Below are 26034 nucleotides of genomic sequence, written 5' to 3'. Positions count from 1 at the left end.
GTAGAAACCAAAAGTAACCCTCCTGAACAGGGTTTCCTTAGATCTGCAACATGCTTGACATAAAGCAATATTTCTCAACCTTGGTAACTTTAAGAAGTATGGACTTCAACTCTACAGCCTGCTGGCTTAGGGAATTCTGGGTGTTGAAGTCCCACACGTCTTAAAGCTGCCAAGGTTGAGAAAAACTGGTAAGAAAACTTTAGTGTTGTTAACAGCAAGCGCTCCTCGTGTAGCTTAAGACAACTTTGGACCGAGACCATATTTACACAGCATTTTAACTGAGGAAAAAAAATAGGCTCTGGCTTTCCAAACCGCACCACCTCAGCAAAACGGGTGAAAGTTTTCCCGCCGTTCGGCCCCGCCCACTCGGTGGAAAGCCTCGCCCGCCCCAATGTCGCTCCGCGCACGCGCAGATGGAGCCGCTCCGCCTCGTCTTACCCGACCGAGCTGATCTCTGTCTAAACCGCTATGTTTTCTTCCCCATGGCTGCCCAAGGTGGGAAGGAGTGACGGCCAGCTTTTTTTTGGCTTTATCCATTGGGAACGCCTCCCTTTAGGCAACTGCTAGGGGCGGACGTTGAATTTCCCGGCGCAGCAACCGTCCACACTAACGGACCCGTTAAGAGTAGCCTTTCAGAGGCGCGAAGCTGCTTTCTACCCGTGACGTCAGTAAGCGCGAGCTAAGCAACCCAAGAACCAGAACCGAGCAGAGGTAAATGCGGCGGATCAGTCTTCCCGCAATCTGGTCGGTCGCCTAAGAGGAGTTGGAGGATTCTGGGAATTGTAGTTCAATGATTGCGGCTCTATGAGCTAGAGCTTCATACCAGTTCAGGTCGACTTGTTGCCTGGCTTGCTATTTCCTTCTTTTTTTGCTAAACGCTAGGTTAAGCAGTTTAAGGCAAGGTTCCTAAAGTTTTTACCATCATACTTGTTGTAAACTTCATGTACATACCTCTCCTAAAAATGCAAACACCAAAATGAGCACAGGAGAACAATGAAGCTGCAGGAAAGGTGGATTTATTAAAAATGTAATTAAAAGTTTCTTCAGAGGTCCTCTGGACTCTGCTCCGCACCAAGGGAGGCACACCTCACTGTTTGGGGACTTAGGCTTAGGGTAGAAGTTGCCAACGTTTCAGATTTCAGGGACCACAAAATTCATAATTTTAAATCCCACAGACCATGAATTTAAAAAAAAAGATAAATAGTATTTAGTGCAATATAAATATTTTTTCTATGGACCACCAAAATCCGCAGACCACCTTTTGGTAACCACTGGCTTAGGGGATTTGCATTGGGAAAGAGTTTGGAAGACACTCCTTGGAGACATAATAAGTATATATCTTCTTTGCAACTTGCTACCCATGTGTTTGCTGCTGTTAAAGCTCCAGTCTAAAGGAGAGAAAAGGAGCACAAATCATGATTGTCATGAAAACTAAATGTTATTTCACAGCAATGGTAGAAAGCTCTAATTTTGCTGGCAACACTTGTGAGTTGTGACTTTTCACAAGTTACAGGTAGTCCTTGACCTACAACCATTGGTTTAGTGAGCGTTCAAAGTTACAACAGCACTGAAAAAAATGAATTATCACCAGTTCTCCTACTTAGGATTATTGCAGTATTCCCATGGTTATGTGATCAAAATTTGGATGCTTGGCAACTGGCATGGATTTATGACGGTTGCAGTGTCCTGGGATCATTTTGTGATCTGTCAGGCAGGGTCAATGGGGAAGCAGATTCACTTAACCATGTTTCCAATTTAACAACTGCAGTGATTCACTTAACAACTGTGGCAAGAAAGGTTACAAAATGGGACAAAATTCACTTAACAACTGGCTTGCTTAGCAGTGATCTAGATGATGTGGTACCTTGCTCAACAGTAGTAACTGTGAGAGGGATCTTGGAATCCTAGTGGACAACCATTTAAATATAAGCCAGCAGTGTGCAGCAGCTGCCAAAAAAGCCAACACAGTTTTAGGCTACATAAATAGAGGGATAAAATCAAGATCACGTGAAGTGTTAATACCACTTTATAATGCCTTGGTAAGGCCACACTTGGAATACTGCATCCAGTTTTGGTCTCCATGGTGTAAAAAAGATGTGGAGACTCTAGAAAGAGTAGCAGAGAAGAGCAACAAAGATAATTAGGGGACTGGAGGCTAAAACATGAAGAACGGTTGCAGGAACTGGGTATGTGTAGTTTAATGAAAAGAAGGACTAGGGGAGACATGATAGCAGTGTTCCAATATCTCAGGGGTTGCCACAAAGAAGAGGGAGTCAAGCTATTCTCCAAAGCACCTGAAGGTAGAACAAGAAGAATGGGTAAAAACTAATCAAAAAGAGAAGCAACTTAGAACTGAGGAGAAATTTCCTGACAGTTAGAACAATTAATCAGTGGAACAACTTGCTTCCAGAAGTTGTGAATGCTCCAACACTGTCTTTAAGAAGATGTTAGATAACCATTTGTCTGAAATGGTATAGGGTTTCCTGTCTAGGCCGGGGGTTGAAATAAGAGACCTCAAGGTCCCTTTCAACACTGTTATTCTATTCTATTCAATGGAAATGGTGGTTGTAAGTGAAGGACTACCTGTATGTGCTTTCACCCGATCACCTAGACAGAAATGCATCTTAAATTCAGAGGTTCTGTGACTGCCTGGCATAATTAGTATTAATATAGAACTATTTGCTTAATTGTGACCCTTATTTTGTTGCACTGTATTGTTCTCGGATTACAAAGTGGGTTGGTGCTTTATTGGGCGGGGTGGGGTGGGGGAATTATAATATGATGTCTGTTAGTGTTACCAATCTGGGCTGTAAAGCTATCAATGACTTCTAAAATGCAGCAATAACAGGTGTTTTTTTGTTTTTCCTACTCAAAAGCCATATTTCCCCAATGTGAATGAAGGAAAAAAACCTTCTGTTTATCCAGAGGAATTAGAAGCATCATCCTCAGTCAATGAGAGGAATGCATTTATGCAATTCTGTCACAGCTTCATTACAAGTGGTGACTGTTTTCTCCCACATGTATTTATTACAACCATAGTGAAGTCAGCAAACATTAATATGTTGGGGCCCATAATTGGTGAAATGAATTGGACAAGGATGACCTGTGGCTTCCCAGATTGAACTGGAGGGTTCCCCAGAGACTCTCTGGTTAAGCCTACCTTTAGTTGATGAAGTGTTCCAGATCTAGATAAAAAAGTGAGACTGCAAGAGTTCCCTTATTTTATATTACCATTTGCCTTTTTATTGCATTTCAGATGTTCTTAGCTGATCCACCATCTACCTGCCTTTCCCCTACAGTGCATTATATGATTTGTGAAGCTGGATTTGAGAGGAAAACAAGCTGTGCTGTCAGTAGTTTTATATGCGACAGTGGTGAAATAAATTGGGAATTCATCACAAAACATGTACAATATGGAGAGCAAGGTCTTTATTGCTTTTAAATATAGTGTATTGCTATACTTGGGACAGTAAGACGTGTTTCTGAATTTGCATATACAGCGGAGATCTTTTACTTGGTTGGGGGGGGGGATCTTTTTATTAAAAATAATAGAATTAGAATTCCTAATTTTAGCTTCAGTGACCAAATCACTATTTAAGATTTTCTACAAAAAAGGAAATTTCTTAATGAATTTAAGCAGGGAACCCTTTCAGGAGAAAATATTTTTGAAGTTTTTTTTAATATTTAGCAGTACTTGACAGTATTCTTGAACCTGGTTATTTTGTTTTTTTAGACTCAATATTGGATTATATCAACAGTATGAGATCTTTAGGTCCTTTATGTGAATCTATTCACTTGCATTTGAAATCACTTACAGTGGAACAATTTGAAAACCAGTTTGTGGTATGGCTTCAATGGACAAACTGCCCAGAGGTAGGAAAATGTTGGATTGGATCCCCATCCCGAATTTATGGATTGATGGATGAATGGATGGATACACACATATGTACACACACATTTCTTTAGCGTATGGCAGTGGTCCTCAACCCCCAGTCCATAGACCAGCATCGGTCTGCAGCCGTGATGGTGAACCTACGGCACAGGTGCCACAAGTGGCACGCGGAGCCATTTGTTAGGGCGCACGAGGCGTTGCCCTGTCAGCTGGCCAGCAGGCATGCTCTGAAGCCTCTGGAGAGCAAAAAATCAGCCCTATGGGCAAACCGGAAGTTCGAGAATGAACTTCCCGTTTGCTCGTAGGACCATTTTTTGTCCTCCAGAGCTTTCAGGATGCTTCCCTGAAGGCTCTGGAGGGCAAAAACTGGCCCTACAAGCAAATCGGAAGTCATCATTCCCAAACTTCCGGGTTCCCCGTAGATCTGTTTTTCGCCCTCCGGAGGCTTCAGGGAAGCTCCTGAAGTCTCTGGGGGAGGGGGGCCTGCTTTCGCCTTCCCCAGGCTACTAGGAAGCCTCTGGAGCCTGGGGAGGGCAAAAAAGCTGCACCAAAAGCGGCGGGGGGGTTTCGCTGGTCGTGCACGTATGCGCAGGGGGGTAGCACACATAGCATAGGTGTGGCACACCCGTGCATGACCCCTGACCCCCCCTCCCCCGCTTTTGGCACGGGAGCCAAAAAAGTTAGCCATCTCTGGTCTGCGGCATGTAAGAAACCGTGCCGCACAAACAAGCAAAGCCTCATCCATGAGATGCAGGTAGCACACGAAACCACACACCCTCCAGCCTCGGAAAATTGGTCCCTGGCTTTCTAAAATACTAGTGAGCCTAGCCCTAGGATATTTGTTCTGATAATGCATGGTTCTATGGGTTTTCCACAGAAGAATTGTGTTCCGATGCAGAGATGATTACCCCAGATTTAGAGCTGTGATAAAATTGTTCATCCAAATAGAAATCAATTAGAAAAAAAGGAAGTCAGCAAATCATGCAGGCCTTCTCTCCCATGTATATAAAGCAAATCTAGAGTAATTTATTTTGCAGCTACCTTGTGGGTTGTGTAAGTTAGCCAACAGGATTTGGTGGATGATTGTATTTCTTTTGATAACTTTTTTGTCATTTCCAATTCTGTGGCAGAAATATATAAATGCTAAATTACCTTGGCAGCAGACATTTTTATGATTTGATGTCGTAAGTGATTATAAGCAAAGTGAAAGACATATATTGTCCAGCTGGAGAAAAAGGCAAGAATTAATTTGGTAATAGACCAGGTAACAACCATTGTCTTGTCTCCTTTAACATTTCCCAAAAGAAGTTCAACATTTTAAATTTGCAGTTTTGTGATTTTTCACCTTTAAGTACTTGTTAAAGAAAAGTAAAGATATTCTTTTTATAATTGTGAAGCAGTGATTTGAAAAACCTTAATTGTTCTAATTGAATTGTGTATGTACTCTCACTAAGCTATTTCTTCCTAATATAAATGCACTAATAAAAATCACAGGGTTACCCTTCATTTTTCCACCTTGTATAAACTACAGATATTTCTGGAAATGATTGATACCATAAAGAATCCACATGGTGCAGCAGTTGCACTCAGTTTAATGAAGCTTACATCATGTTTGGAACGAGCCTTGGGTGATGTAAGTGCTAAAATCTTGGAATATGTCAAGCCTGTGATCAATGAGATTCTTTTTTACACTCAAGAAATCAGCGTTTCACTTCCCTGTTTACTAATTAAAAGGTCACAGATTCAGTATAATTACCAGCTGGTTCCTCTGCCCAAGCACCGAGAGTGGCTGGTTTTCTACATGTCTGCTGATAGAATGGACTTGAGAAAAAGGCCGATTACTTGCTTTAGAGAATTTTCTCACTCTGTTGGATATGTAGAATTTGAAACCTCTCTTGGAGTCATAAATCTTGCAATATTAATATTTTGATCCAAAGCACTGTATTCTGTATGACTAATGCAACATTCACATATAAATACTCCTACAATACATTTATGGAAAAGCTAAACAAAGTCAGCCAGGTTTTGATAAATAACAGTTCAAAGACATATTTACTTGAAAACCTATGCGTTAATCTCAGTGGGGCTTATCCCATGTTAGGTGTGTCTTATGTTACAGTGCAAAATCATTACAGTGTCTTTCCGGAAGCTTTAGGCCAAGAAGCAGGGAAGTCAAAAAGGAGCAATCTTTTAATTATACCTCATTACTGGATATCTACAACTAACTTAGCTATCATGTTTGTATTTGTCAAATTTTGTTTTTGCGGCAGTTTTTAGCTGGAGCATTTTTAATATCAATAATAACAATGAAGAATTCATTTTAGTTTTCTGGTGTGTGATAAACCTGATGTCCTATAATAATAACTGAATGGGTTTTCTGCAGTCGTTCAGTTCACATGCATTTGGACGTAAAGACAGCAAGGCAGTCATAGCATTCATAAGACATTTTTTCCCCATTTAACTAGCCAGTAATCCCTTGCATCAGGATGGAGTCTGGGTGACCGAACGGTGCTTGAGCATTTAGAATTCATAAGACAATAAACCCAGTGAATTCACAATGAAAGATTGTTGGACAACTTCCCCAATTGCTTCAAATCATTTCAGCCAAAAAAGTTACTAATAGTACCACTTATCTTATATCCATGTTTGTGAGCTCCTGATTTGAGCCTATCTTTGGATGTGTCCTCTTTCAAAAATCCAAACAGCCACACTTTGTAATGCTTTGATGATCCAAGAACTGATATGAAGTTGCTTCATACTTCTTTGCTTGGATGAGATAATTAACATTTCAATGTCACTACGTTTCTGTATTGCTTTGTTTCAAATTACTCTTTTGAACATAAAAGAGGAATTGGATATGATGCTTTTAACAAATACATTGTCTGGGAAGGACAAATATTCAGAGTGAAATATATTGTATTCCAGGTATTCTTACTAATTGGGAAAGATTGTCCTTTTCTTCTAAGAGATTTGCTCGCATCTCCGGAACTTGTTTCTATCTTTGGGCAACCAGTGGTGAGTGTTAGATTTTTAATTTCAAATTAAAAATGTTTAAATACTAAGTATATTTACATTTATTTAAATATACACTTTAATTTTTACTCAATGCCTTACTTTGAACAATATTAATATAACAGGGCTGTTAGTAAATATTGAATAAGAATGTGGTAGGGGATATTTAAACAAAGATTGGAAGTTGATATCCAGTGAGTCAGGTTTTATAGAGAAGTTTTACAGGATAGGAAATTTGTATGGTTCATTTGTTAATGGAACAGTATATGAATAATATATTCTTATATATTATTATATATATTTTGCACTATTTACTTTTTGTTCAAATTAGATGGATGTTCTGAAGGTGTTCATTGGGTCTCCAGATAGTCTAAATCTTCGTAATATTTTGTGGCATGGATTTGTGTCAGCTGAAGAGATTCCTGTCAAGTAAGTAAAATTAATTGTGATTCTTTTGTTCCTATTGCAACAGAGTTAGAAACATAACTGAACAATAATTGAAGGAAGATATATTCATTTAGAAAGGGATAGACTATTCACATCTAAATGACATGCCACTAATTAACTTTAAATGATTGTAATTTATATTTTTATGAGTACTTTCTTTTGTTTCAAGATATTTGAATATTTATTTGAATTTTATTTTTTGGGGAAGAATTTTTCTACTGCGTTCTATATCTTATTTTCCATAGATATTTCTCCATGCTACTTTTTTTAACAGCCGGATTGGGGCAACTGCTTAATAATTACTGCCTTCAGGCCCACTCTGCTTTAATTCATCGACCCTATGTGTCTTTCACTCACTTGAAAGAGCTGCATATATTTCCAGGTATTTGTTTTAATGGTTTACTGTTGAAGATGATACACAGCTACCATCTTTAAATATATATGTATATATATTCACTTTTAGCTAGGCTTAGAAATTGGAACCTTTATGCAAATATAGTTTCCTGAAGTTGAAGCTTATGTTCTAGATACAAAAAAACATTAAAAAGTGCATTAATTTATTTAGTTCTGGTGAGTATGTGCATATAGACATCATCTATGGCCAATTCTATGCATTCTTCAGATGAGGAATGGGTTTGTCTGACATCTTACCAAATCTGTTTCCAAATGGGGACTGAAGAGTTGTCAAATATTTTCTCATGTAGATCAGGAAATTACCGGAGAACACTAAATTGAGAAGAAAAGCTACAACACCTGTTGTGTCTGTGCATTTGAAAATAAATGACTGATATACAGGTAGTCCTCAACTAGCAACAGCTTGTTTAGTGACCGTTTCAAGTTACAATAATGCTGAAAAAAGTCACTTATAACCGTTGCAGCATCCCTGTGGTCATGGGATTTACATTTGGATACTTGACAACTCATTCATATTTATGACAATTGCAGTGTTCTGGGATCTTGTGCTCCTCTTTTGCGACCTTCTGACAAGCAAAGTCAATAGGGAAGCCAGATTCACTTAACTATTGTGTTACTAACTTAACTGCAGTGATTTGCTGAACAAACGTGGCAAAAAAGTCATAAAATGGGGCAAAACTCACTTAACAAATTTCGCAATTAGCAGCATAAATTTTGAGCTCAATCGTGGTTGTAAGTCAAGGACTACCTATATTCACGGAGCATTTTTTAGAGATATGTTTAAATGTAATAGATTAGAAATTAGAAACACATAAAACATTTTGAGTTGAATCATTTGCATTCAGATTCAATCCAAATCAAATGTGTGTCAATTGTTTCAAATGCATAGCTAGCTGCATTAGTCAGTTTGGAAGATTTTTAAGTTGGACTGAGCTGTTTTGAATGCAGACACTTAAGAAATAGCCTACACGGGGATTTTCAAATTCAAGAGAGATGTTTTGAATCCAGAATTGTTTGAATTATTAAAAATATACAATGTAACATAAAATGCATAAAAGAAGCGGAATAAAACAAGTGGTGACATTTCAGACAAAAGAATGACATTATTGTAGGTTCCCAGACTTTTTAAAACTACATGTTTATCTAAAAGAGCTAGAAAAATAAAAACTGCAATCTTAGATCAGGCTTTTCCAAACAATGGGTGTGAGAGGCTTAAATGTGTTTGTTTGTCTGTTTAGTTCTCTTGCCTAAATCTGTTGTATAAAAAATCATTAAAATACCACTTCATTCATAATCCATACAATACAATTGGTATCTTTATCAGTAACTGGTATCTAAATTTTCTTTTTATCCTCCTCCTTTCAGCCCATTTTGCTTTTGAGTCATATGTTTTAGATTGTAAATCTGAAAACATATATTGTCTTATTTCTGTTTAGCCTCTGGGAACATCTTTTGTGAGGAAGAGTGGTAAAATAAGGATAAAATGCTTCAAATATAGAATGCTTTGCAAAATCTTGGAAAATATAAAAAATCAATAAAGATGCACTAGACTTGGCAGTTAAATCTTACAAGTAGTGGTAGAAGCATTGTTTGAGCATTACTTGAAGATGGTCTTAATAAATTTTGATTATCATTTTTCTCCACAATAAATTTATTTTTTTATAATGCAACAAAATGTCAGTGCAAGTTCCTCTCTTCTGTTTTATAGATCTGAATCAAGAACTCTTGTCATTGGCTAAAGAATTAGTAACAAAATCCAATATTGTACTAAAGACTATGATACCTTTTTGGATTGCTGCAATAACTTCATTCCAGCAGGCACGGTAACAACATTAGTGTGTTTTAACCTTTTTTTAAGTAGTTGAAAAGTGGTTTAATGCAATTGGAATGCAGAGCATAATTTATTAGAGGTCATTTACGTATTGGACATAAGATGTCATTTCTTTCAATCTTTGGCCTAAGATTCCATAGGGTTCAGGACCATGATGGCGAACCTATGGTATGTGTGCCAGAGGTGGCATGCAGAGCCCTCTCTGTGGGCAAGCGCGCTGTCGCCAGCTGCTCTTCTGGTTTCCAGTGTGTGCATGCGTGCTGGCTAGCTGATCTTCGTGCATGCTGGAGCCCTGGAAACCAAAAACCATGTGGCTGGCACGTGCATGCTGGTCTTTGAGTTTCTGGGGCTCCAGCTTGCATATGTACACTTGCATGCACGTGTGTTCTGGTTTGGACACTGGATGCTGAAAAGGTTTGCCATCATTGGCCTAGGGTCGAGGTCTTCAAACTTGGCAACTTTAAGACTTGTGGACTTCAACTCCATAGCTGGCATAGCTGGCTGGAGAATTCTGGGAGTTGAAGTCCACAAGTCTTAAAGTTGCCAAGTTTGAGAACCCCTGGTGTAGGACTAGTCATCCTGACCAATTTGCCCCAGCTGACTTGATGCAGGACAACTTTACACGGTCAATTCAACGCGGGATAACTTGCTGCGGGACAATTCAGTGTGGGATAACTACCTATTTAACACAACAGGAAGAAGCTTTTATTTCCCCATCCATGCATCTTTTGCTGAATATCAGCAGAGGAGATGAACATTCATCCCCCTAAGTATTGAAAACACTATGAGTCAACAAGTAACAAAGGCAACCATAATCAAGCAAGAGGATCAGTGTGATGATGAGAGAGAGCATTTCCCTGAAAATATGCTACAACTAAACAATATAAATGTTCAATTTTCTAATCTTGCTTATGAAAGCGGGAGGATATTCTCTGTCCATTTGCAAAGGAAGTTCTGATTACAAAATAATGCATCACCAGGAATTAGTCCAATACGGGCTGCAGCGTATTGTGTATGTATCCATGCATGTATGTATTGTTCCTTGGAATGAAAGCCAGCAAACCTCAAGTTGCTTATAAAATTAAGGAAAGAAAAAGTGATTGGATATTAAGAGAGTAGAATAAGTCATGACAGGGCCTCCTTTAATTAGTTTCTGGTTGGGATAGACGAAGTGATTTCTCAACTTTAACCTCATGCATGGAGCCCAGTTAAGTTGGCAGGCGAGTTTCACTCCAGGGCTGGTTATTGGGCATACATTATAATGTACATAAAAATGCATTTATTAGGAGAAATGGATAGGGTGTTTTTAACCTACTACTATAGCTCTTTCTTTTAAAACCTCCTTCAGATCTCAAATGGTTCTGCTGTAATCCATCCAATTTGATACATTTTACTACTATCTACATTTATAACAGCAATTTGGAAATATTTAACTTCCAATATTAATAAATATTCAATATTTATTGAATGCTTTTCCTTACCAATATTCCATTAGGCCATATTTTCATTTTCTCTCTCTCTCCTTGTTTTCAGTCGTCAATCTATCCTCATTAAGTTCAGCCCATTTATCTTCATAATGTGTACATCCCAATCACAAAGAAACGGTTTATATCAATATAATAAAAATGTTCCATGGAAAATCGAAAAGGAAGGCATAATCATGACTAGCACTGTTAATTAGGCAAAAAATGTGGCAATGTCTTCCTTTTTATAGGATATCTTCAGTGTTCATTTATTGGTGTTATTTTCAAAAGAGAACCAAATTAAAAGAGCTGTATAATGGCCCCCAGGCCAAGTATCATTAATTTCAGATAATTTGGCTATTTGTTTATATTTTGATCTATGTAAAAAACACCTTCTGCTTTTGTTCAGAGTTGCATAACCATTATATTATTGTCCCGGGGCAAGTCGGTTGCAGCAAGTTGGCTGGGGCTTGTCCCACAGGAAGTTGTCCTGAGGCGAGTTGGCTGCAGTAAGTTGTCCTGCATTGAGCTGACCATATTGTATTGACCAGGCTGAGAACCATTAAACCCTTATACTGGGGTGAGTCAGCGGTGGCAAGTTGGCTGGGGCTCATTACGCGACGAGTTGGCCAAGGGGACAAGACCCATTATATCATTTTCCCAGGACAAATCAGCCATGGTGATTAGGCCAGGACTTGTCCCGCAGCTAGTTGCCCCTCAATGAATCAGCCATGTCAATTCAGCCATTGCCAGTTGGTCATGGCAAGTTGTCCCATTCTGCATTCCATAAACTATTGTTTGGTATAAGAATTACAAGTATCATTCCATACACACAACTGAAGAAGATGGTTCTTTTCCCATAAAATGACCAGCAAGTCTGTTGACCCTTAATTTACATTAGAATCTAAGGACTTCCCCATTGCCTGACCAACTAACAATATGCTCCAAGCATAGTAAGATTCCCTATTATCACAGGTTATGGCATCTGAATAGTTAAAACCATTTTTCTGCATAAAGTAAAAACAAAGTATGCTGTAGCTCAGTCTCACAATAATATTTCTTTCAGGTATGCAGATTGTGTCATTTTGCTACTTCCTCAGCTGGAAGGTGGGTTTAGAGTACTCTTCACAGCAGTTAATAAATGTCCAAGCAGATTAATGACAGCTGAGGTAATCAATTTTTATCTATTGTTATACATATGGTTTAAAAAAAACCAGTGGAATTTGTTGAAAATTATGCACATTATATTTCAGATTAGTCTTATTTTATATTTGAATGCTTTTATGTTGATACCATTGTTTAAACTGCTAAATTGTTTATAGGTCTTTGCTCTGTAATCCCCTTTGACAGAGGAATTTATGTAACATGTGCTACTTTTACCCAGTAAAAAGCACTTGAGACATTTTCTCTTATCAATCTGTACATGAATGTAATTTGAATCTGTTCAATTATTGTTCCTCTTAACTGTTCAGTGAAATGTAAAGTACTTATTGCTAAGCCACACTTTAACATTCAGAAATTAATGTTAGAATTGCATGTTTGCACACTCTTTTCTGAGCTCACTAATTCTAGTGGAATGCTTTATAATATGCAGAAGAAATAACTGAGTTACTATTCATTTACAAACAAATATCTTAAACCATAATTTATAGTACATTATAATACCTCTGCCTCCCTACAGGTCACTAGTATCTTATTTTGACTTATAATTTTTGCTAAAAACTGAACTTGGGCCAGTCATTGTCTCTCAGTCATATGAAGCAGGCAATGGCAAGCCACTTCAGAAATCTTACCAAGAAAACTATAAGGACCCGTTCAGGCAGTTGCCAAAAATAAACACCATCTCAAAGGCACAAATAAATAAATAGATACTTTATGCACCTTGCGTGCATACCTAAAACTGTTTATTATCAACTTTGCTGCTTTCTTCCTGCAATTTGTATAAAAGCCAGCATGGACAATAAAAGAGGGACCATAAACTATTTCACATTCATATTGTTCCTTAGGGCACAATTCTGAAAATATTTCAAGTTTTGGTCAATTAGAATACAATCCATTCAAAATGAAGCTGGTTGTTTGTTCCAAGCTCATAATAAAATATGGTTTCTTTTATATATTATAACCGGTATTTATTCATTATATTTGGGGTAGAATATAGGTGGAGAATCATCACTGCAGATAAGTGCAATCCAAAAAAATAAACAATTTTGGATCCCCCAATAAATAAAAAACTCAGCCAGTATAAAGCCCAAAAGTCATAATAAAAACAAAGGAGACATTTTAAAAACATCCCCACTCTGTTCGAATTGCTGCTACTGCTTCCATGTCTCCAGTAACAGAATGAAAGAAATCCATGTGGGGGGCATGATTCTCTTTCTTCCCATTCTCTAGTAGTCTTAGAACAGGGGTGTGAAACTCGCGGGTCACAGGCCAGATGTGTCACATGCTGGCCATGCCCACCCTGGTTTAGCAAAAGGGGGGGGGGGAGTTGTGATATGTAACATGATGACTGTGTCATTGCGAGTTTGACACATCTGGTGCAGTATTTCTACGCAGGTTGGCTCTTACATTATTATTATTAGATTTCTATCCCACCTTTATTACTTTTACAAGTAACCCAAGGCAGTAAACAAAACTGTTTTTTATTACTTAATGTCAGAAAGCTGTATAGAAATGCATGATCATATTCTAGCCTCTATACAATATTATTTCCAATTATATATAAAATACATTTTATTCTGGAAATGAAATGTTACAAATGTTTTTATTTCATTATATTCTAGTCATCTTCTCTGTATACCACTTTTGATGAAGTAAGTTCCTTATAAGATTCTTTGAACTATTCGAAAAAGGGCTAGTCAATTACTCTTTTAAACTTGGCATGCTAAAATTAACTAAAATTGCAGTATGGGAAATTCAGTGAAGACCTTTTTTTAAATACATTGTTGGGATTATTAAGCTTTATATTACTACAACAGCCTTTGTGTCACATGCGAAGAAAGGTAGAAAACAATTCATAAAAGGGGAGAAAAAACATCCGATTGTAACAATGTCCCTTCTTTGATAGGCCCAAATTACTATCTTGTTTAACCAACATGCTCTGGCCTATATTTCATCAACAAGGTGATAACATGCCATATATGTGGCATATGTTCCATATTTGGGATATGAATCTTGAAATGTTATAAACCATATTGTTCTGAGGAGATGCAAAATATAAAGTGAAATATCAATATCTACGTTGTCCCCCTAACCATTTTGTAAGGATGAAACCTGGATGTACTATTTTGCATTGTCAAGTCCTAGTAGAATCTAATACTTGCAAGAAAGATACATAAAAAATGTGAGCAAATGCTGCAATGGCCAGAACATAGTCAATTCTGCTTGATTTTCCTTAAATAAGTTCCCAGAGTTCTGTTACAAGCCCCTGCTCTTATTAAATCAAAACTTGTTTCATTAATTTTTAAATGTATTTCATATCCACTATTTTTCCTATGTAGATACTAGCAAAACAGTTGAATAATGAAGAAATAAATCAGCTCCCCATAGTCCTTGGTGAATCAGCAATGGTAATGTAATTAAGTTTTGGGGGTTTTGTGTTTCAGTTGGGAATGCTGAATGCTTCTAAGATAACAAAATCATGCTCTAAACATGTTTTTGACAATAAGCCTAGTTGGCTTTATAGATCTAAAAAGACATTAATATAATTTCAGTGTATAATGCAGTGTTACCTTTGGTCAGTCTTACTTGGAAGATAGGAAGCTACCGTACATAGATTTCTGTATTCATATACAGCATTCAGGTTTTAAGATTGGGAAAAAAAATACATAATATCTTATAAGGCCACCATTTTTTTTTAAAGTCCAGTTATGGACATGTGAGAATGCTACACATATATAGAATTTGGCATTCAGTTTTCATTATTAGAGAAGAAAAATGATTTAAGTAGTTTCTTTCCAGCTATTGCAAAAAAATGGCAAATAAGGGTTGCCATTTTGGGTTGGGTTTTGGCTTCTCCCAAAGTTTCCTTTGATGCATGATTGTAAACAACCAGCATATTTGCAGTAGATCAAGTGATGATAAGGGGGAAAAAATCATCTTATTGGCACATTTTGGCAGGAATTTCTTTGGGATTTTTTGAACCATCAAGAAGGCCCACGCGTTAGAGACCATCTGAGCCATGGAGAAATCAACTTAAATTGTTTCCCAAGAGAAATCGCAAATTCCATGCTTTCATTTTCTATTACAGTCCTCTGCAGATTTTCACAAGATGACTTGACTTCCATTAAGGTAATGAATATGCCAACTTACATTAAATTTTAAAATACATTAAAATTATGCTGTTGTAGCTTTCAAATCCAAATGTTTATGTATTTAGACTATGTATTCTCCCTGTTCCATATAGCATAGTATTGTAAATCTCTTTTTATGGAGAAGTGCAATCAGGTGGCCTACCTGTTAGTCCTATTTTTTAGATGGCCGCTTGTTTGTCACCTTCCATGAACAATTATTTCTGAAAGGAAAATGTCTATCCTGAATTTCATTTTATGTAACATAGAGGAATAAACCTAGAAGGAAATTCAGTTATTTGTCTTTTTATATAAATTTTTAAAGGGGGAGGCAACAAACTACCTTTGTTCCTCTTCCTAGTTTTCTATTATCCTTATTGGCTGGCTTATTTATTTTTTTAGAATGTAGAGATGTTCTCATATCAGGTATGTATATGTATGTAATATTCAATATTCATCACACTCTTCCCTTTCAAGGTAAGCAGTCTTATGCAAAGTTAAGAAAAGGAATATAAAACAATAAGCCAAAAATTAAGGCATAATTCTTAGTTTTTATATATACAGGTGAAACTCAAAAAGTTAGAATATCGTGCAAAAGGTCATTTATTTCAGTAATGCAACTTAAAAGGTGAAACTAATATATGAGATAAGACTCCTTACATACAAAGCAAGATAGTTCAAGCTGTCATGCTTCCTTCATGCAGAAGGAAGCATGAAGTGCTCCAAAATCTCCTGGTAGACGGCTGTGTTGACCCTGGTTCTATTGCTCCTTGGTTCAAAGTCCTCTTTTCTGATGAGAGCAACTTTTGCCAAAAGCACCAAAAACTGGTTCAATGACTGTGGGATTACTGTGCTTGATTGGCCTCTCCATTCTTCCTCCATATTCTGGGTCCTTGATTTCAAAATGAGATGCAAAAGTTGCTCTAATCAGAAAAGAGGACTTTGGACCACTGAGCAACAGGACTTTGGACCACTGTGCTTCATTAAGACCAGGGTCAACGCAGCTGTCTACCAGGACATTTTGGAGCACTTCATGCTTCCTTCCGCAGATGAGCTTTATGGGGATGCTGACCTCATTTTCCAGGTGCCCACCCTGCCAAAAGCACCAAAACCTGGTTCAATGACTGTTGGTTACTGTGCTTGATTGGCCAGCAAATTTGCCTGACCTGAACCCCATAGAGAATCTATGGGGCATTGCCAAGAGAAAGATGAGAGACATGAGACCGAACAATACAGAAGAGCTGAAGGACGCTATTGAAACATCCTGGTCTTCCACAACACCTCAGCAGTGCCACAGGCTGATAGTTTCCATGCCATGCCGCATTGAGGCAGTAATTGCTGCAAAAGGGGCCCAAACCAAGTACTGACTACATATGCATGCTCATACTTTTCAGAGGTCCGATATTCTATGTACAATCCTTGTTTTATTGATTGCATGTAATATTCTAATTTTCTGAGATGGTGGATTTGGGGTTTTCATGAGCTATAAGACATAATCATCACAATTATGACAAATCACGGCTTGAACTATCTTGCTTTGCATGTAATGAGTCTTATCTCATATATTAGTTTTACCTTTTAAGTTGCATTACTGAAATAAATGAACTTTTGCACGATATTCTAATTTTTTGAGTTTCACCTGTAGGCGTAAGAATTTATAAGGCATAAGAAAAAGAAAATGAAAAAAATTACTATATGCATATATCATTGTGCTGTTCCATTTGAGAATGAACAATGACATGTAACATGCAGAAAAGAATAGAAAGTAACAAGCAGAAGAAATGTAAAGCAAAAAAATAAGAAAAGCAAACATAGCTCAATAGTGTAATACTATTTAGTATTACAATACTATTCATACACACACACACACACACATCCCTCTATGCTTGTAAATCATTACAGCTACCACCACATCCATTCACTAGTTCATACTGTATGTTGCCTTTTATTCTTTAAAATATTCACCTTTTTCTTTTTGAGGATTGTTTCAACAAACAATTGCACAACTGGGGAGTATTTAGGCATTTTTATTTTTTAATAAACCGGTAAAATTATTTCAGTGCATTGCACTTAATTCCAGCAGGAATATATTTGCAAAAATGCTTGAAAATAAGATTGAAATCTCTTTGTATTTTATCATTTACCTTAACATGTCTTTAAACCAGGAACACGAATCCTTAAAACTATTAGTGATCTGTGCAAATAATTACTGTACCAAGTTTCATCCAATAACTCAGCTTAAGAAACAGGTATGTAGTAGTCTATTTTCCCATTGTTGCTGTTGTATATTGAATTTATACCAACAACTTTAAATTGAATAAAATAATGAAATGTTATAAATTGAATTAAATTTAATATTTAATTAAAAAATGGAATATTATTAAATTGAATAGCCATATTAATTAATACTGCTTTAAATCAAGTTGATGAAAGTGTGAGATTTGCACATATAAAAAAGCCCAGCATGAATGGTCCTTAGTGCTCTCTGACCTTGGTGGTTGTTGTTTTTTTGCAAACGTTTCAATGTCCAAACCACCGTATTTTTATACGGTATAAGACACACCCTTTTCCCACAAAGAAGAGGCTGAAATTTTGGGTGCATCTTATACACTGAATACAGCATTTTTTGCCTCCCAAAACCTCACCTCCTTCACCAAAATGGCTGTGCATAGCCTTTAGGAGGCTTTCAGAGTGCTCCTGGGTGCTGGGAAGGGCAGAAATGAGTGAAAAACGGGCTGTTTTTTACTCAATTTCCACCCCCAGCCCCCAGGAACGCTCTATAAGCTTCCTAAAGGCTATGCACGGCCATTTTTTTTTTACAAAAAACGGACCCGTTTTTACAAGAAACTGGCCATTTTTTTGCTCATTTTGGGGGGGGGCACCCCACAGGAGCACTCTACAAGCCTCCTAAAGGCTATTCATGCGCTTTTGGGGGGGAAAAACAGGCCTGTTTTTGTGAAAAACAAGCCGTTTTTGGGAGATCTGCAGAGTGCAAAACCTTTTTTTAATTTGCCTCTTCAAAATCTTGGTGCGTCTTATACTATGAAAAATAAGGTAAGTTAACATTATCAGTACTAGTCCAGCATGTTAAGTGAATGTGTGCCAGCACATGAGGTCTTATTGAAAATTATATAAAGACATTTAATCAGATGTAGATTTGTTTGTGAGTTCCATTTCAAAAGTTGTGTTAAAAAATTACTAGCAAACCTGTGCATTGACATGGATCCTGAACATTCAAGAGGAAATATTTTGATTGCAATGATGAAATATAGGAAACTATTGGGAAAACATTCCCCAGATGTCCTATTAAAAGCAACAAAACCCAGCAGCTGAAAAATGCTTTGGTATTTATTGATTTGCAGTCAGGGAACATTCTTATTAAGAGAAGGCAGAAGTTAGAACAAGCAATTGCAACAGCTTCTAGCTCACGGGTGTCAAACTGGATTTCTTTGAGAGCCTGATCAACATTGTCGTTCTCCTCTGCAGGTTTTTTTTTTGGGGGGGGAGTGGGGGGGGAGATGGAACTGATGCCTCCTGCAGCATCCTGCTGGCCAAAACAGGCCGTGCGGCCCATTTCGGCCTCCCCAGCCTCCAGCAGTACTCTGCTGACCAAAAACTGGCAGAGGCACTGCAGGCTGGTCCTTTGATATTTCCAGGCTGGCCCCCCGGGCCGGATTTAAGCATCCCGCAGGGCTTGAGTTTGACATCCCTGTTCTAGCTTATTCCAAAGATGGCTTTGGTTACATCTTTGCTAATTTCCACGCCCTGCAACACAACATGTTTGAGACCATGCGAGTTTCTTGAATCATTAGTTTAATGAAAATAGAATAGTTAAATTGTTCTATAATTTTTGTTTTTCTTTCTAGATATTGAACTGTATAAAAAGTATCACCTGTTGGCCAGATTTTCTTATGGAGTCTAAAGAGCAAGAAATTTCAGGGTAATATCTTTTTCCTCTTTCCCTTGGAGTTACAACCATGGGATTGAAAGAAATGATGAATTTATTTTTTGATAATTGCATTGATGATCACCACCAGTCACAATGGACTCAACAGCCTCAAAACTGGTCTTTATGACCTGCACTTCCATCCATTGTAATATGCTCCATGACATGACCACATTTAGGGCTCTTGGCAACCTGTTCATATTTACACTATATTGCCAAAAGTATTCGCTCACCCATCCAAATAATCAGAAGCAGGTGTTCCAATCACTTCCATGGCCACAGGTGTATAAAATCAAGAACCTAGGCATGCATACTGTTTTTACAAACTTTTGTGAAAGAATGGGGGTCGCTCTCAGGAGCTCAGTGAATTCCAGTGTGGAACTGTGATAGGATGCCACCTGTGCAACACATCCAGTCGCGAAATTTCCTCACTCCTAAATATTCCACAGTCAACTGTCAGCTGTATTATAAGAATGTGGAAGTGTTTGGGAACGACAGCAACTCAGCCACGAAGTTGTAGGCCATGTAAACTCGTCCAACATCAGTATGTGACCTCACAAATGCGCTTCTGGAAGAATGGTCAAAAATTCCCATAAACACACTCCTGAACCTTGTGGACAGCCTTCCCAGAAGAGTTGAAGCTTTTATAGCTGCAAAGGGTGGACCGACATCATATTGAACTCTATGGATTAGGAATGGGATGTCACTTACAGTACGTTCATATGCGAGTAAAGGTAGGTGAGCGAATACTTTTGGCAATGTAGTGTATGTCCGGTTGCCAAGTGCCATACAGTTATGTGATCACCATTTGCTATCTTTTCAGCCTTTCCCCCCAGAAAATCAATGGTAAAGCCAGAAGGGAAGGTTGGAGATAGAGCATTGGATTTGAGATACATTCCGCCCCTCCAGACGGGACAAACTAATGAACACCAGTGTTCTGAACCTTTCAGAACAATGGCATTTGCTAGCATTTTTGTCATTTTTGAGATCTGTTCTTCCAGCATGTTGAAGGATTTCTCCTCTGGAAGGGAAATCTCTTGACCTGCTAGAGGAATGGACTTCAACTCAGGTAAAAATTAGATGCCAAGAACAATGAATAGACACAGAAATAGAGAGGACTAAAGGAATCTTTTTATTTTTTAGGTATACATATTAATGGTCAGACAAATTCTCTGGAAAAAACTTTTTTAAAGGGAACAATTCTTCTACTTTATCATGTTGTAAGGGAGAGGTGAATGGTCTGAGGTGTGTATCAGGCGCTGAATGCCTTGGCTGCATTCCACAGAAAACATGAAAGAAAATATTATCAAATACTAGATGTTAATGTGACCGAAGATAAATAAGGTTAAATGCAAATTTGAAGAGGAATTATATTAATGATCTTTCTTTTTTTCAATGTAAATCAAAACTTAAATCTAATTTAGATTTTGTTCAGATTCATTCACTATTTTATATACCCAGCCAATTCATAGGCTCGGTTCAGCCTTCACAGTGCAATATTTCTATTGGAATGTAAAGTATTTATTGCAGTAAAATGAATATTTATTTGTGTCAAAAAGAAAACTAAATCTTTCATGAGTTTGTATTGTAACAACTTATTTTTGTTTTTAGGTCAGGAAAAGATACGGCCCCCTGTATTCTTGTGATCAATGATATTCTGTCTCAACTGCAGCCCTATTTGTCTGTGAATGTTACACTCTTAGGTGATCCTGTAAACAATCTGCTAACTGAGAAGTAAGTTTTATAAGATATTCTGGGCCTCTTTCAAATATGAGAACACATTTTATTCTATTAATGGTTTATCATCCTTTGGAGATTAATTTATGTTAAAAATCATAAAATTCAGATATTTTACTGGACCAAATATCATTTTAGTTTTGCATCATAAATGATTCCAACCATTTTATTTTTAAATCAACTTTTGCATTTTGTTGTGAAAATTGAGTTGGTTCTGGCTTATTCATTAAACCACGGATAAATTAATGTGATATATGAATGCAGCCATCATGTTGTTTAGGTTGCATTTTTTTAATAAAGTCTGCCTGGGGTTGTCTATAGAGATTCTCAGTCATCCGGGTCATGGTTGTCCCAAAGAAGCTTTTTTTCAAGAGGCAACTGGACTTTCTGTTTTTTCTTTGAAGACGTTTCACTTCTCATCCAGCTTCCTCAGCTCTGTACCTGGAGTTGGCTTGTCTCTATTACTTGTAATTGAATTAATGCAGTTTGGATTTGAATGACATGAGAAGCTGCTTTTAACAAAAATGGAAATAAACTTCCAAATTCCTTATAGTTTACATTAGAGATATACTGAAAATATTAATTTAATATGGAAGTAGCCATAATTTTGTGTCCATTAATAGAAAACATATGTTATTTCCCATAAGTAATAACTAATTTTAGTGCAACCTTTTGTTCTGTTCAGGTTGCTGACTGAACTTTGTAGCAAGCACATTCATACCCTTTACTCTCCACGAACTATCCTGGAAACCATTGTGGTGTTTCGCCAGATAAGCACCCATTGCCATCATGTGTCACGTCAAGTCATTTCAATTTGTGAAACCAGATATGAACAGTGGATAAATAAGTCACTGAGGTCACGCCAACGACTTAACTTTCTACGCATGAGAAGAAGGTGGGAAGTATCTTACTTTTAAGAGAATGAGAATTTTAACAGAAAGTGATTTAAAAAAAACTAAGAAAGTAATTTCAATACTATACAGAACCACATATTTATAATACTGATCTGATCCTTCCAAAGTTAATATTAGTTTCCATGTAAGGTTCTCATTGAAATGAGTGAGATTTAGCAATATGTCAATGTAGCTAGAATATCAGCATAGAAATAGGGAAAGTTCATTCACCTGATGCTGACTGATCTTCAGCTGGTAAACAAATTTCAGTCTGATTTTCGTAAGAATAATGCCTTGAATTCTTAGGAGGAAAAATGGGATAGAGATTTAATAAATGGTAACGTTTGTGGTAATTTGGAACAAAATGTGAGCTTAATAAGAAAAGCTAATTAAAATATAAAAAAAAATAGGGGGGGAAAGCTGATAGGAAGAGATTTTCAAACAGCACATATATCTCTGCCGATTGGTATTCCAGCTAATTACTGTTCATTTAGCTTCTCCCTCTTTTTATACTATATGTTTTCCAGGCACCCTTCCTCACTTTATTATATTGGGTCTATGTAATATTATTTTAGTGCATGTTTTTATATGTATATTTAATTACGTGCTTTTTTTCTTCCAGTATAAAATTTCTGTCCCCAGTTTTACAACTAGTTTTAATCTTGATTACCCTGGAGCTAGTGAACATTCATATAATTTGCAGAAAAAATACTTCTGAATGTCAACAATACTTAAAGTGAGTATATTCTTTTTTTTTTTTGCAGAATATTCTAGCATTTGATTTTTTTAAGTCAATAATCATCTTAACGATAATTCCCAGTAATTTACAATTATTTGCATTCTTATATCATTATATTTTAAAAGAATGCTGTCTCTGAAGATGCACATTAAGGATATCATTGCATTTGAAATACCTTTCTTCATTTGTTGTTCTTGCTGCTGCTTTTTTTTTTTAAATAGCTGCTTGGACTGAATTGGATGTAGAACCATGGTGTGTGTGTGTGTGTGTGTGTGTGTGTGTGTGTGTGTGTGTGTGTACATGGTGCTTTTAAAGCTATAAAATAATACAAATTCAATGCTGTCACAGTTTTTTATGTAGTATTTGAACTTAGCAGTCATTATTTAAAACTGCAATCCTACACATATTTTAATCAGCAGGGGAAGATACAGTGAGAAACTGCAAAGTGACTATTTGAAAGGAAGGAGTGCAAGCTGCTAGCTGATCACATTTTTCATTTACAGACTAAGAAAGCAGCAGTAGTTCTTTTAGTTAAACGTATTGGTTTAAAATGCCAAATCAATTATTTTGCAAGATACATCAGCATTTTCCAATCTAGCCAATAGTAAGATAAGTGGACTTCAGCTCCCAGCATGCTTAGTATTGACCATATTGAATGGGGACTTCTGGGAGTTGAAGTCCACTTATCTTACTATTGGCTAGATTGGAAAATGCTGATGTCCCGGTTGAGAAACATTCAATATTTGTTCTTTTTTTTTGGATTGAATGACAGAAAGGAGAGGGAACGTTCATCCATGGAACTGCAGGCTTAGAGTAGACAACAGACAAGTGGGCCAGAGTGTTAATGTTATGTAGGATTCATTCCTGCCAACCAGCTATGCCAGCTGTTGTGTATAGGCTACTGAATTAGGGTGCCTGGGACAATGTGAGAATAATAGTTATGTACTGTCTACTTCTTATGGTTTAAGGTGGAGCATCTTAGGGTTTTTGTCCCACAGGATTTCATTGTCCATGTAAAGTTTGCTCAGTTAGGGGTGACTAAGGATTTCATATTCTGTATAGGGATGCGGTGGCTAAGACACTGAGTTGTCGATCAGAAAAATTGGCAATTTAGCGGTTCGAATCCCTAGCGCTGCATAATGGAGTGAGCTCCCATTACTTGTCCCAGCTTCCGTCAACCTAGCAGTTCAAAAGCCTGTAAAAGTGCAAATAGAAAAATAGGAACCACCTTTGGTGGGAAGGTAACAGCGCTCCATGTGCCTTTGGCATTTAGTCATGCCTTCCATGACTACGGAGACGTCTTTGGACAGTGCTGGCTCTTCGGCTTTGAAACAGAGATAAGCACCGCCCCCTAGAGTCGGAAACGACTATCACATATGCGAGAAGAACCTTTACCCTTATAGTGATCAAGGTCCTATTATAATTAATCATCTGGTCTCATCTTTGCATATAGCCTGTGTGCCACAGGTTGCTTATTTTTCTGATCTGTGATGCTCCATAGGGTTCTGTCTTATGCTACCATATACTTCAATACCTATATGTAACTTCTGTGGGAGGTTTGGAACCATTACTACGCTAATAATAATATCTAGGTCCACTATTATTTATCATACAGCCCCAAGGAATCAGTTAACAGCCCCAAGGAATCAGAACTTTTTAAAGAAAAATAACAAATCCAGACAAGGAGAGAGTTGTTAGTAAAATAAAAAACTGGATGTAGGGATAGGAATTCAAATTGTCTTGGATAGATGCACTACTTGTGAAAAAATAGGAGAAGCAGTCTTGAAGCGTTCCTTATCTTCTCTTCTGGCTGAATCTATAAGTTGTACCTGTGGTAAAGAACAGATTTGTCAATTATGCATATTATCCTAGCTACCAATGTTCTTTAATCAGTCAGATTTGAGGATAGTCACATCTTTTGAGGACTGCAACATTCATGATTTGAGGCTGTTTTGGGAAGATGAAGCTTGCAAGTGACACAAAATGCCACAGCTAGTCAAGTGATATAAGCTAAAGTTCCTCAACCTTTCTGGGTTGGCAGCCTGGAGAGGAGAGGGGGCAGGTGCCTGTATGCGTGTATGCACTGGCCAGCCATTCACAGGACCCAGTGGCCAACAGGTTACAGCCCGGTAGTGGACCACAGCCCACAAGTTGAGGACCCCTGGTATAAGCATCATATGGATATATTGAAAGATCTGAACTGATGATGAGTTGCTTTACCAGGCAAGTTTTAATGTTTTGGTATTGATCATCAGTGCTCAAACAGCTTAGGATTTATGTAAGGATCATGTTCTTCATTATAAATCTGACTGTGAAGATGTACAGGCAATATTCTATCAGAAGATAGACTTGGGTTTATCTGGCGAAGGAGAAGCATTCTCTTGAATGGCTCCCAAGGTGTGGAGTAGCATTGGACTTCTCTTTTTCATAGTTTATAAAATCTACTTAAATGTATTTCTTCTGCAGTGTATTTAACTATTAACTAATGTACAGTAATTTAATTTGTTGTTTTAACTTTAATTGTGTTTTAATTTTGTAAGTAGTACTCATTTGAATAGAAAGCTGGTTTATATATCAAATACATAATGAATTAGGGTGACCTCTGATTTAATATCTAAAATAATTGCATTGGGTATGTCCATTACCCTATCAGCAAAAGCAAAAGGGAGTTAAAAGCTTGCCAGATTTATTATGATATAAATGATTTATAATGGTAGGGCATTCTCAAATTATTTACAAATGACTTCATTTTAGAAATAATTTTAATCAAATGTATTGACATAATTTTATTTTATTTTTCCTCTTAGGTTTCTGAAACTGATTTTGCAGTACATTGAGAACTTGGTGACTTACACAAGTCCAGAAAAAAATAAATGGGACGAAACCATAGTGCTTACGCACAAATCATTGATAAAAATCAGAACCTTTCTAGGAAGGGAACTGATGCTTGTACAGTTAGCTGAAACAAAGAATGTAGTTAGTCCTCATCAGAATTCTATAGGCCTAACCTAAACAGGCAGTTATCCTTTCTCCCCAATTTATACAGATCAACATTTGCAAAAACTATGTGCATATGTCCTTCAAATCAGTGATGTGTGGATGTGAGTATGAAGGAGATTTTCTGAGCAAAAAAATAAAATTTACGGCAAAACCATCTGTTGTGGATGGGTGTGTTGGTCGATGGATTGATGGATGGATAAATGAATAAGTTTGATCACATTAGTGAGATCAATATTACTGCTGCTATTAAATATAATTTTATTTTTTACTAAAGTATCTTAAGTATGGTACTATAAAAATGTTTTAGTAAAATATACTGATTTGTAAATTATTTTTTAAAAATTTATCTGATTAAAGTGAATAAACTGGGA

The 26034-nt window shown here is 37.1% G+C and overlaps 2 protein-coding genes across 4 annotated transcripts in view; one reads left to right on the top strand and one right to left on the bottom strand.

The window, feature by feature from the left end:
• Positions 1-577, bottom strand: part of DYNLT2 (dynein light chain Tctex-type 2) — a 7739-nt gene extending 7162 nt beyond the window's left edge. For both annotated transcript variants that reach the window (XM_087718129.1, XM_087718130.1), the window contains exon 1: positions 439-577. In XM_087718129.1, the coding sequence (XP_087574255.1) occupies positions 439-537 (99 nt within the window). In that variant the 5' untranslated portion in view covers positions 538-577. The remainder of the gene's footprint in view (positions 1-438) is intronic.
• Positions 571-26034, top strand: ERMARD (ER membrane associated RNA degradation). 2 transcript variants are annotated; one of them, XM_087718127.1, is made up of 19 exons: positions 571-711; positions 3257-3425; positions 3734-3873; positions 5424-5525; positions 6818-6907; positions 7236-7333; positions 7597-7733; positions 9474-9588; positions 12126-12228; positions 13843-13872; positions 14560-14628; positions 15179-15349; positions 15751-15774; positions 17514-17597; positions 19215-19288; positions 20906-21028; positions 21717-21926; positions 22547-22660; positions 25471-26034. In XM_087718127.1, the coding sequence occupies exons 2-19, from the start codon at positions 3257-3259 to the stop codon at positions 25673-25675; spliced, it is 2058 nt and encodes a 685-aa protein (XP_087574253.1). In that variant the 5' UTR covers positions 571-711; the 3' UTR covers positions 25676-26034. The 2 variants fall into 2 exon arrangements, with proteins under 2 accessions (XP_087574253.1, XP_087574254.1); XM_087718128.1 differs by lacking the exon at positions 15751-15774.

The sequence above is a fragment of the Thamnophis sirtalis genome, unplaced genomic scaffold (genome assembly GCF_051295495.1).
Source record: "Thamnophis sirtalis isolate CommonGarterSnake01/CBP01778 unplaced genomic scaffold, rThaSir2_p1.2 scaffold_6, whole genome shotgun sequence".
Lineage (NCBI taxonomy): Eukaryota > Metazoa > Chordata > Lepidosauria > Squamata > Natricidae > Thamnophis > Thamnophis sirtalis.
The sequence above is the reverse complement of the archived record's forward strand: the minus strand, read 5'-3'. Positions and strand labels throughout refer to the sequence as shown.

Excerpts from the sequence above, each read along its gene's own strand:
- ERMARD (XM_087718127.1), top strand. The coding sequence starts at position 3,257 with ATGTTCTTAGCTGATCCACCATCTACCTGCCTTTCCCCTACAGTGCAT. Across the intron at positions 12,229-13,842 it reads GCAGATTAATGACAGCTGAG|TCATCTTCTCTGTATACCAC; the intron begins GTAATCAATTTT and ends ATTATATTCTAG. Across the intron at positions 21,029-21,716 it reads AACAATCTGCTAACTGAGAA|GTTGCTGACTGAACTTTGTA; the intron begins GTAAGTTTTATA and ends TGTTCTGTTCAG.